Source organism: Pholcus phalangioides, unplaced genomic scaffold (genome assembly GCF_987345545.1).
Source record: "Pholcus phalangioides strain wild (caught in Gottingen) unplaced genomic scaffold, Ppha-v1.0 ptg000014l_1, whole genome shotgun sequence".
In the NCBI taxonomy this organism is placed as follows: Eukaryota; Metazoa; Arthropoda; class Arachnida; order Araneae; family Pholcidae; genus Pholcus; species Pholcus phalangioides.
In genome coordinates, this window is record NW_028301607.1 from 21868953 (window position 1) to 21881624 (window position 12672).

Consider the following 12672-nt stretch of genomic DNA (forward strand, 5'->3'; position numbering starts at 1 on the left):
TTAAAATTACTAGCAGGAATTACTTTAGGAATGACTCATATCCCAATTTGGCATCCTTGAAATATTAATTTTATACTTAAACCAGTTAATGCAGTTAGAAGTTTTTTAACAACATCTCAAAATTCTGCATTTATGGAGATACATACACTGCAGCGATTCAATTTAGGCTATCATTTCATTTGAAAATTATTTATTTTATTTTTGGCTAGGTTTGTTGTATGTGAGTTCCTGTGGAATTTTATGCATTAAGAGTGGATAACTCAAACCGCAATAAAACGTGTGACTGTTCTTTTCACAGTTGGTCCCGATGATGAATGACGTTGAATTTGTTTTGCCTGGAAAGGCTGAGGATTTATGTGCACTTATTGATGGCCAGTATGTTGTGGGCGAGGTCTCTTCTGGTAGAGAGCTAACAGGAGATGTACTCGGTAAGTTTTCTTGATGAAAATCCTTAATCTTCATGCATCAGGTAGAATTATATTTGTGTAAAATGCAAATGTGTTAGTGATGATCTATTTGATAAATTATTACAGTAGAAACTCTTGACTACGTGACACTCTCTGTTGACCAGTGTCAATTTTCTTAGCAATGTTCCTTTCAAAACAAAAGTGATGTTTCAAACAAATCCATGATGTTTGAAACTCCCCTACTGATAAAAACAGAAATGATAATGAGGGTGAAGAAACTGCAAAAGTCCAAATAAGCTACAAAAATGCTTTTAAATGATTGCTTGGTTGGAGCAGTGAGAACATTTTTCCACTTCAGAAATGCTGTTGCTGAAAACACTCTGTTGCTAAAAACTCTGTGATAAAACTGCAAAAGAAGAGCTAAGCAAATTGTCTTATTAGGGAAATTTGACAAAAATTAACATGAACAATATCTTTAAATTGATACATAATCAATCATCTATATTTGATTATCTGATGTACCAATATCAGTTCATTCTAATTATATCATAAAATCAAAGTTTTACTGTGTATATTTGTGACTCAAGCAAAATTGATAAAAACCTAATTTTTCTCCATTCAGGATTACGCCAGGCTTTTCAAGAAGATGGGATCCAATTCATTTTCAAGCATTTTGATACATTTTACAGTTTGATAAAGTATTTATCTTTCATAACAGTTAGTTTTTTTTTATTTAGTCCTACAAAGACCAGAATGAACTCAATATATCATTAGTCTTAGAACAAATTAATAATGCATGTCGGGGTGTTACTGTTTTTAACCACCTTAGCAGGGTTGTGTGGTTTAAACCTTGGTTTTAACCCAGTGGGTTTTTTTCAAAAAATCAAATAAAAGTTGCCTAGATATAATTTTTTTCCTTGAAAAATATCATATTGGTTCATTATGAGCCAAAATGTTTCATTTTAACCACATTTTATATCCTTGGGGTATGTTTTGATGGTATATCTTTAAATGACACAAGATTTTATAAGTGGTTTTTTTAAAAAAGTCTCATAAAAGTGGCCAGAATATATATATATATATATATATATATATATATATATATATATATATATATATATATATATATATATATATATATATATATATATTTTTTTTTTTTTTTTCACATGAAGTATCTTAGTTATTTAAAGTTATACAAAAGCCAAAATTTTTCTCATTCTTACCACATTTTCTAACCTTTGGCTACATTCTGATGCTCTATCTTTAGCAAATTCATGAATAAGGATTGCATCACACATCTAAATGTAGTGGTGTTCTAAATCTCTAAATCATCTAAATCTCACAGGGTTTCTTTTTCCCTTCACAAAGAAGCAGCAACAGTAGTGACACCATCATGCTAGGGGCAGGTGGTCCTATAATCCAATAAAGACACCAGCTGTCCCTAAAGGCCAAAGACTAGTGTACAAGTAGTTACATTACCTCAGACATTTTAATTTTCTTTCCCATAATAAGTAATCTCCTACTGTATATCTCCCAGTCTTAATATTCAATAGTTGTTTTTTTTATACTTTCACTGTTAAGCCCAGTTAATCAAGGTTCTACTGTATAGTAGTAACAGATTTATGAAAAATAATCAGCTATATACAGGGCGATTATAATTTAAGTTTTGATTCCAAAACTATACAATAAGTACTGATCAGAATGACTTGAAAATTTGCATGGATACTCCTGAAGCAGTGGAAGTTTCTTTTGCAAAAGGAAAAAAAAGTGCAAGTAGATGATGCTGTACTTGGCCAGCAGTATACTCTATTTTGTGCAAACACATAATTTCGGCACTTCCACAGCATCAGTGTGTGGATAGAACATCTATCAAGATGTACATTGCAATACCAACAAAGCCGCTGCTGAAGGCCCATTTTGACAGGATGCACCTTAACCCTTGCAACTTCTGGCTATGGGGGTACCTCAAAATGTTATAAACAGTGGTCAGATTGCAAACTTTGGTGAATTGCAATCTCCAGCACATTCCCTATATGTTAGAAGTTCTTCGGGAATATTAACGTGGGGGGGGGGGGTTTGGTTTAATAAAGCTGAATTACAAGCACATTCACATCATGACCATAGCATACTCTGATTCTGTTGTTGAACAAGAATTTTTATGCTTTCAATGTCATAGCCAGAACACGGTGGACAACATATTTAACATTTCTTAAGTAAGTTGTAGTTATTTGTTCAATTACTTCATTTTCTGTGATGTTTCCATGAATTATGAAATCATGCAATGCTATAATTAAGGTATCATTTTGCCATGACTGGATATCATTTCCATTCTGCGAGCAAATTTCCCACATGTTGGAGCATGTCGTTAATTTTACATTTTTAAGTTTTTTTTCTCCTTTACCAAATAAAATTGCATTTTTTCAGGAATATTCATGTCAATTTTCAAGTCATTTTGACAATCATTCTTTTTTTACAGTTTTTTGAAATCAGAACCTTAGTTATAATCACCCTGTATATCGTAAATCATTGCTAATTAATTTGTAGTATTTATGCTTCATTAAATACATTATATTCACCTAATTTTTATTATAGTTTTTGCAAAATAGCTTCCTAATTAAGCATACTGAAAGTAACTGGAGGAAACATCTTTATATTGTATGATTAATAATAACATTAAAAGAATTTTCAAACACACAGTAATCCATTGAGTTAAGCAAAAAATAATTAAATTGCAAAAGTTGGTTTTTGTTAAAATGTAAGAAATATTTATTGATTAATTATTATGGGAATAGTGTTAATTACATTAATGAACATTTTATTATAGTTAATTATTAGAAGTTTGAATGATTTTTCAGAAATTTCATTGTTTTTAATGTTAATACTATTTAAAACAAAAAAAAAATGGGTTTGAACCAAACAAATCCAGTTTTTTTTACCAACCCTGCACCTTAGTCATGGTAAAAAATATTAGATAACACTTTAAAAAATTTCCAGCTCAGAGACTTCAAATGGATGAAATTCAAATGAAATGAAATTCTCAGAGACTTCAAAATTAGTGCTCGGTATTGTAAACAGTTGGTAGTAATTTATTCATACATATCTATTGCCAGAAACAAATTTTATGCAGTTTCACAGTCAAATGTAAAAATTCAAAAGGACCTTGAAACTGGGGAGGTTAAAACAATATTCTTACTATGCATAACATTCGAATAGGCCTATGTCTTGCAACGAAGATACAAAATTGAAAGGCTGACTAATGTTCAAAATGATTTGGCCCGAAATTCGGCAATAGAAAAAAATTAACATATTCTTGCCTGTCAGTGCTGATTGTATATGAAGCGGAATAAATTCCTCTAATTTAATTATTCTCTAATCAATGAGAAAAATATCTAATTCTATAATTTGATGTGAAAGCATTTCTGAGCACAGTAATTTCTCAATTAAGTTTTCTTAGATAAATTTGTTAATGTTTGACAAATTGCAAAATAATCTAGGCACCAGAACAATTTTTTAGGAGCCGAAAACTTTTTTACTGGAGAAAAACTGAGTCCAAAATACTGTTTCTTCTCACTTTTTCAGGGCATAGTGACTCTTTTTCATGTTGGCAGAGATATGCTGATATAAATTCAAACATTTTGTGCTATTCCCAGACTCCAATTTAGCACCTACAAAACAAAAATTTTAGACATCAATACTAATTTTTCCGTTACCATGGCTATCTGGCACGTGGGATTTGTCCTGGTGAAATTAGCAGTGCTATAAAGTTCCATTATTCTCGGCATCAGTTGAAAGCATATTTTCCAACTTTGGATTTGTACAATGTAAGCTGAAAAATTGTTTTAGTGGTGAATGAGTAAAATTAATTGGGCATTATGAAATGATGTGCAGTAGTTTAATTTTATTTAGGAATAGAATCTTGTTGCAAAGCAGAATATGCTAAAAACTATGACACGTTGCAGAACAATCTCTGGAAGAATTTTAAGAATAGACCTTTTCTATATAGAAAATACATTATGGCAATTTTTGCCATATTTTCAGTCAGCTAAGGGCTCGTTGTAGTACAAAGCATAACATTCTATTTTGGGGGAATCTTGTACAGATCAGGAGATTTATCCTATTAAAATTAATATTTTGCTTAATATAATTGCATATTTGAAAATATAAAGCATTTTATTCTGCATAAAAGTTTCTTGTTTAACATATATATTGTGGGGGAAAAAAATTATTTGTGTATCTCATACATTTCAAGTTTTATCTAGTTTTTAGTGCTTGGCATGTTAAAAGTTCAATTCTGATTTGTTTGCCTAAGGCAGTGGTTCTTAAAGTGTACATTGCAGCTCCTGGGAGCATCATCAAGCTGGGATATATTGATGTGTGCCTGTTCAGTGCTTTGGAGGGTTCATTGTTGGGCTATTCTAGGGACCCGAGGATAGGTGTTGACCAAGGCAAGTAAGCCACAGGTAGCAAAAGTTTGAGAATCACTGGCCTAAGAAGTGGATGGGTTTTTTTGGGCTTTGTGGGTGTGGAGCATCTAAAGTGTGCAGGTTTTTACATAATGTGTCCTCTGACTTTTTTTTTCCTTATGTGCAGACCCGTTGTTACTCTTAAAGCAGAAATTTAGCATTTGTACTAAATGACAAAATAATGTTTCTACCATATAAAAAAGAATTGTGATAATGTAAATTTTTGTAAGGCTGTTTATGAAATATATATATGAAAAATCCACATTTTACAAGTTCTACCATCATGATCAGTTATGAAAGTTTTGAACATTTTCCAAAAATATAATGCTTTCCTTTTATTCTCTTCATTCCTCCCTGATAGGCATTTTGAAACTGCTGATGAAAGAATGAAATCTGAAGCCACAGAAATTATTTTCCGTGGTAAGTGCATTCTTTTTTTAAAAAAAAGTGAAACTTGATTGAAAAAAACTCTGTGTTTAATTTCATATGAAATAGTCTCAACCTCATTCCATTTGATTAACCCTTTAAAGGATTGACGAGATATTGTGTTTTCTTAAAAGCCTCAGTTTAGCATTAACAAGCCCAGATATTTTGTAAAGTCGATTTCTGAATGGGAAACTTTTCCCTATACCCTTTAGTTTATGCCTGCTGAAAATCTGAAGAGAGCTTACTTTTCAATAAAAAAAAAAGATATAGCATTTTATGTGAGGTTCAGATTTCCGCTGTGCTGCTTAAAGGGGGTAATAGTTGAGCTTTCCCAGCTTTTGTCTAGACAGTTATATTTTAGTTGTGATCTAAAACAGCCATTGTACAACTGACAAGTAAAATTTTTGTCTCCTTCTGTATTTATAAAATATCATTCAGTATGAATAACTTTTTTAAAGCATTGAAACAAAAAATATTAGCAATGGTTTATTTTTCATTGCTGTTTTATAAAACAATGTGAGATCATTGTTTAACCACTATAAAAGTCAATCTGGTAAATTTTTTCTATCTAAAATTTATTGATATTAGCGTGATTTAATGTATGAAATTTTACTTTGGAAGTTATTTCATTATTTATGTATATCCATGCAAGGTAGAAAAATTATCATGAAATTATTAGTCAAATTCCGTTTTAACGAATACCTTTATACCAAAAAAATCTCGTTTTAACAAACACTTTTCTAATCCCCAGATTTTACATAGGAACAATACAAAGACCTAAAATTCCTTTATAACCAAGTGATTTTTCCGGTCTCTTGGAGTTCGTTATAACAGGATTCAACTGCATTTATTGTAATAAATTAACATAATATGACTAATTTCAAGGAACCTAAAACAGAAGTCTGTCTTTTATAAAACAATGTGAGATCATTGTTTAACCACTATAAAAGTTTTATAGATGTTCTTTTATAAAACTTTCATATGGCTGGTGTAATACCAGCCTTAGATCTTCAATTATCAATCTGGTAGTGATTTGTATCACCACTAATGAAATCTTAAGAAACAACAGGGTTTGCTGGTCATGTTACCAGAAAAAAATCTCAATCCTTTCACTTGCTCTTGTGTCTGCTATTCTCAACAATTTTTTTTTCTCTGTGGATTATTAAAAATATATATATTTGATACTACCTCTCAAAAAAAGAGAAGATAAGACTCCAGACAATACCCAGAGGCTACAGTCACTAACAGAGGCTATCCACACACATTCAGGCTTGTATTCAGCATATAATTGGGTCTCCAAATATTATACACACGGCATGAATGCCAGAATTTTGTTACTGGACTCATCCCATTGCTGAAATCTCTTCAGGCCTTACTTTGTGGCAGAGCTTCAACAACATATACATAACAACGTACATAACAATAACAACATAACATATTATATGCAGGAGATTATAGTATATTTTTATACTTTATTTATATTTCAGCGACAAGAAAGATGATACGTGATTTCAATGAATTGTTGAATGAAGGCATTGAAGAACTGAATGAACCACAGGTTAGGTTCAAGTGTAGAAACATGATGAAAATGTATGTCTACATTTTATGCAAGTTAGCAGAGACATACGAGACTGAAGCATCGAAACCTTCCTTGGTGGCTAAAGATGCTAAAAAGGTAAAAGTTTTATCAGTTTTTCATGTTTTAAGATTTATCAGTATTTTTTAATTTTGAATGTTGAGAAACGAAAAAAGTTAAATCTGCAATTAAGGAAATCTTATTTTTATTATTCAAGTTACTTTTGTTTTGCTTCATATACTTGTATTTTAGACGTATGAATATGAGTATGTTCAGTTACACTGCTCAACAATTTTTTTCTCTAACATGAGTGAAATAAGTTTTTCAGACTAATTTTGGGGTGTTGAATTCAAATATGAATGTAAAAAATCTCCATCACGTACAGTTTTTCTGTATGTGATGATCACTTTTTGAAATACATATGCACTATGAAAAAATACACATCTTGAAAATGGAGATAATTGGTATATTCTTAACAAATTATAATACATTTATTACAATAGCCATTTCATATTCATACGTTATATACAAAGTAACAATTTTTTTTTCTTACACATACATATAATATCCATTGAGTACACATGTATACACAAAATGAAATTTATGTGCATTTTACAAATCTATATATATAAAATTGATTTTCTGTATGTGTGTCTGTGTGTATGTTCTCTATACAAATTTACAATTTTAGACCGATCGTTGTGCAATATACCAATTTGCATATTTTGCATTTATACCAAAAAGGACCCGGATTGAGATAGGCTACTTTAAAAGTTTGTCAGAGCAGGACAAATGCCCAAAATGGGCATTTGTGGGTCCAGTCCGGCAACAATTGTTCCTGGAACTCAACAATCACTTTCGGAATGTTTACTTCGGTTACCGTGTTTCCCTAGCAATGGGTTTCAGACGTGCATATGCCTTTACAATAGTTTGCCATTTCATTGATGCTGCCAGTATTATGTATAATAGTGTTTATATTCCTTTATAATGGTTTGTCACTTTTTCAATCCTCCCAGTAATTGAAGAAAATTGGGTATTATAGCTAGTATTTTATAAAAATAATTCATTTCTTTCTGCAAAAACCAACAGTAATCACTTATTATTGAAGGGTCCCACTTGCCTTTTTCATAGTTTAAATGTTTTGAAGGAACTTTGTTCATCGCTAACTGCTCCCACAGGTTATGAGGCGAAAAATCAAAATAGATTTCTAGAGTAATTCAATACCAAGATTTTTGTACGAACAGAGCAGGTCTTGAATAAGCTGTTGGTAATTTTCCTCTTTGTAGTTCTCTAAAAACCCCTTCATTGCAGATGGATGTGAATGATTGCCATGTTCTATGCAAAAACAAAATCACTTAATTGTTTCTTTATTTTAGGACTTACAAATACTACTTTTAGTTGTGTCTCATTTAATTTTGGGAAATTTTTCTTTTACGGTTGAGAAACCTGGGCCAAATTTGTCCATAGCCTTCATAATATTTTCCATCAAGTTCACGGTTGTATGCAGGATCAGCTTAGGAGGATCACGAAAGGTTTGGGGGGTTCACAAGGATTTTCTGCTAGACAAATATTTTTGTTATTAACCTTAAAAAAACATTCAAGTTAACACATAAATTGATGAAAACAGATGATGAATTTATTTTATTAGTCTTTCAATATTTTATTTTTTATGAAAATATTAAAAATACTTTCAATTTTTGATCGTCTTAGGAAGGTCACAAGCCCCCATGCTGCCCCCGCCCTTCCTGCATGCACCTTTAATTAGCCCCAATTTAATGTACAGTGGTGGTAGCAAAGCATATAGCAAAACTCATTCGAACATTAATGCATCTGCGACATTGAGTTGGCTCCATTTTTTGACTAAAGAGTTGTACATTACCACAAAGCCTGTGTTTCCACTTCCAATTAAAAAAAATGGACAATTGGTTGTAGTAGAGGTTGGTAGAATCAGCAACCAAAAATTAATTAGGAACAGCTAAATTGTTCCATGTTAGGAAAACCTTGTAGTGTTGTTATTATATTGCTCCATTGCAAACTTTTTATGCAATTTATTTTTGACGTGGTCTTCACTTTATTTCTTTCTTCAATTTCTTATGTATAGGGGCGAAAAAAGAAAAAATCTTCCTATGATTCTAGCTGGGACTTACTCAGACCAGATTTTGTGCAATGCATTGAAGAGTTGTATCAACTTCCTATCAACAAATTGTGGGACCCACCAATTGTGGAGATGGAGTTTGTAAAGTGAGAGAGATGCAGACAGCATATATATATGTCATTCATAAAATTATATTAAGTTGATATTGTATGTAATATTTTATCTGACTGTTTTTTAGTAGCTGTTTGTAATTACTAAAATTTCCATTTGCTTTCTCTATGCTTTATAATTTATAGTATGGTAACTTTGAGCTTCTTCAAAATTCTGGAAAACACATTAGTCAGCCAGGATCGAGAACTCTGTGATAGAATCATAGAATTTTTAGGATATTCTGTCAAAACATACAAAAATGAATTAGGTAAGTAGTCAGTAAGAAAGCCACTTGGATTTCACTTAATTTTTTTACTGCTATCCACCCTGTAGTAAAACTGATTTTTTTCAATCATGTAATGTTAAATATCTTCGCAATAGCCAGTTGTTAAAAAACCTTCGTATGTAATGTTTTCTTTATTGGATCACATAAACAAAAAAGGTTCTAAATTGATTTGTAGATTTAGTTACTAAATGCAAAACCCATCATTCTATGGACTATCTGACACCATCTGATAGAATTCTTCATCTTGGCACAAAATGCAACAATAAATTTTCATTGAGACAAGAATTAACTAAATTTTCAATGCTGCAGTTCTTTTTCATTATTTTCATTGCAATAGGTTATGCTGTAAAAATCATTCAACTTGTTCAAGATCATTCTCATCTGGCTTCAATACTGTCAAAAGCTGTCCATATTTTTGTTGAAAAGTATGGAGCGAAGTTCATTATTTCTAGAATCATAAAGTAAGTAGAAATACAATTCATAATTTATATCTATGTTTGGCAAACTCTTCAATTTACAGATTACATAGTCAGGATGTTTCATGACTAGAAAGGCATGTCTGTATTAAAGAAAGCTGCTTACTAATCTACCTATTTTGTTTCGAGAGTTTTTATCTGTCTCTTTGCAGCAATAAAAATCCAGTTAAATAAAATGAAAAATATGAGAAAGTTCTGAATATTTTGTGTTACAATTGTTAGAAACTACATTGAAGTTGATGAGCAATTTTTTACCTCTTTTTAATCATAAACTACAAAAACTACAAATTTCATCTCTTGTTGAAGACTTCTGATTTACTTGTTTTCTTTTAATTGTGAGACACTTAGAAAGGAAAAAAAAGGTTTTTAGAAAAGATATATTGATAGAATTCTCAAAATGATCAAAAATTCAGTTTCAGTTGTCAAAGAAATAAATATTTAGTTATGCCCTCTGTTATTCTTTGACTTTTTGTTTATAATTAAAATTTTTTTGTCGTATCTGTTTTGCATTTTTTCTAACAATTATAGTAATTTTTCCAAATAATTATGGAATTCAAATTTGAGACAATCTTTTAAAGAACATTTGGTTTACATTTAGTTATTATTAGATCAATTAAGATATCATATAAAGCTTACAATGCACTGTGGCAAAATAAAAACCTCTGCCTGGTCATCAAATATTTCCATAGAAATCAGATGCTGCAGCCAGCCGCTGTGGTGGTTAAGTGGTCATAGTGACGGACTCGCGTCGCGAGGTCCCGGGTTCGAACCCCACCGTCACCACAGTGGTGGTCGGCTGAAGTTGGTTTTCTGTAGTTCCAAACTTCAAGGTGTGAATGCAAGCCAATCTCCCCTTTAAAAAGTCTCGCCACAGAGAGCAACAGACCTACAAACAGTACAAATGTAATTCAGTCGTAACACATCACTCATTTCACTTCTGAAATATAGATGGCAGCACTGAAAAAAATCAAACTACATACGCACTCAGTGTTAAGTGTACACACACAGTTACACTTCCAGCACGCTGACTAGGTAGTAAATCGCCCATAGATGGTGATAGACCAGAGTTGTGCTAAGTTTGAAAGAAAAAAAGATGCTGTAGTTTGTCTGAATTATGGACTTTGTCCAATGAGCAACCAGAAATCAACATTTGATGACCAACTCAAGTGAGATTCTTTGCCAGTATGAAAGAAAGAGAGAGATAGTATTTGTAATTTTCCTCTGAAGAAACCAGACATAGCTTCTTGAGACATGTAAGGCAGTAGAAGAACGTGACAAGTTGCTGCTATAATGAAATTACTTATCAGTTTACTGGATCTGTCTAGTTCATAAACAACAATAATGATAAAAAAAACTGCTGAATCACAAATTGAAGATCTCTAATATAAAATGAATATTTTATGTTATGAAAAACCTTTTCTTTTCATTAATTACAGTATAAATCAGTATATTCAGGGATTTTTGCTGTGCCATTTATGGCCGTATTCACGGAGCGACTGTTAAACGGACGATTGAATAACATGCGGGTGAATGCTATCTCGCATGTTAGAAAAAATCGGTATTCTCAGCTAACCAGTGAGCGGTCGTGACAAGGCCACGGCGTTTAACAACTGATGAGGATGATCTTGATGCTGATTTGTCAATAAAGATCATGTGTTTGTTCTTTTTTCCTCTGCCGCTGCGAGTGTTTTTGAAAACAAGATGGAGGACGATCGCGATGGCTATCGCCGCAAGATGTTATTTATTTTTGCTATTGGTAGTTTTATTTCATTGAATAAAGTAATGAATTAGAGAAATTTCAAGAAACATGTTTAGGACGTTGGTACGTTTCGACCTCGTCACAAGAAACATGCTCGATTGCATTTCTGGGAGATGGAGAAATCTGATTATGATTCTGATCTGATTATGAGTTGATGAGGTATGTGTAAAGCTTTATTTAACAGTTATTTATATTTCCTTTTATAAAATTATTATATAAACAAATTGAAGTATCCAAAGTGTGATATATAATGTTGCTGAGTGGTCCCTGATTATCCCTCAACCAAGGTCCCCACATCGTGATGCCGGGCCCCATGCCAGGATTTTCTGTGGGCCCTTTGTAAATTTAGAATGTAAAAACAAAAAATTACGATCAACCCATCCCAGGGCTGAAGCTCTGTGAACATCCCCACCTCATTTTTCCATGTGACGACTAGTGCTTTTTTTAATATCACAAATGCTGAAAAAATATTTATGTCCGATTTCACGAAAAAAGAAAAAAAATAGATTTCTATTTTTTCCATATAAAATTACAAATACTTTTCTATTCAAAAGCAGAGGTTTATGTATGTGTATTCGATTGAGCCATCAAAGAAATGCCAGTTTGTAAACAATACTCTGCATTGTTTGTAAGCAGTGCCAATGGGGATGGGAAGAGAATATGCTATTTAATTGTGAAACATCATTTGCAAGTGTATAATTACTATTAAAAATGTAGAAAAAAATTACATTCCGAGAAAAATTTGTGCAACTTATTGATGGCATGGTTAATTTAAAGCAATTATGAAATCATTTGATAAATTCTACCCTTTATTTTATGACCCAGTATCGAGCATACAAATACTTTAATTTTCATGAATGATTTTTGTTTCAATTTATGATTTTTACATGGGGCTGAATTGCACAACTTTTAAAGAAAAGTGAGTTATACAGAATATTTAAGTGTATGTGCATTGAAGAAAACAGTTCTGTATCTTAGAATGAAGGTTACTATATAAGAATAGCTTCCTTTATCAATCAACTTTGGTTTAA

At 31.7% G+C, this 12672-nt stretch overlaps 1 protein-coding gene across 1 annotated transcript in view; it reads left to right on the forward strand.

The window, feature by feature from the left end:
* The window catches only part of Cap-D2 (CAP-D2 condensin subunit), a 43241-nt gene that overhangs the window by 1005 nt on the left and 29564 nt on the right, over positions 1-12672 (forward strand). Inside the window, exons 2-8 of the mRNA XM_089241898.1 lie at positions 299-428; positions 1030-1105; positions 5235-5293; positions 6787-6974; positions 8977-9116; positions 9267-9388; positions 9744-9867. Coding sequence (XP_089098024.1) covers positions 308-428; positions 1030-1105; positions 5235-5293; positions 6787-6974; positions 8977-9116; positions 9267-9388; positions 9744-9867 — 830 coding nt within the window. The 5' untranslated portion in view covers positions 299-307. The remainder of the gene's footprint in view (positions 1-298; positions 429-1029; positions 1106-5234; positions 5294-6786; positions 6975-8976; positions 9117-9266; positions 9389-9743; positions 9868-12672) is intronic.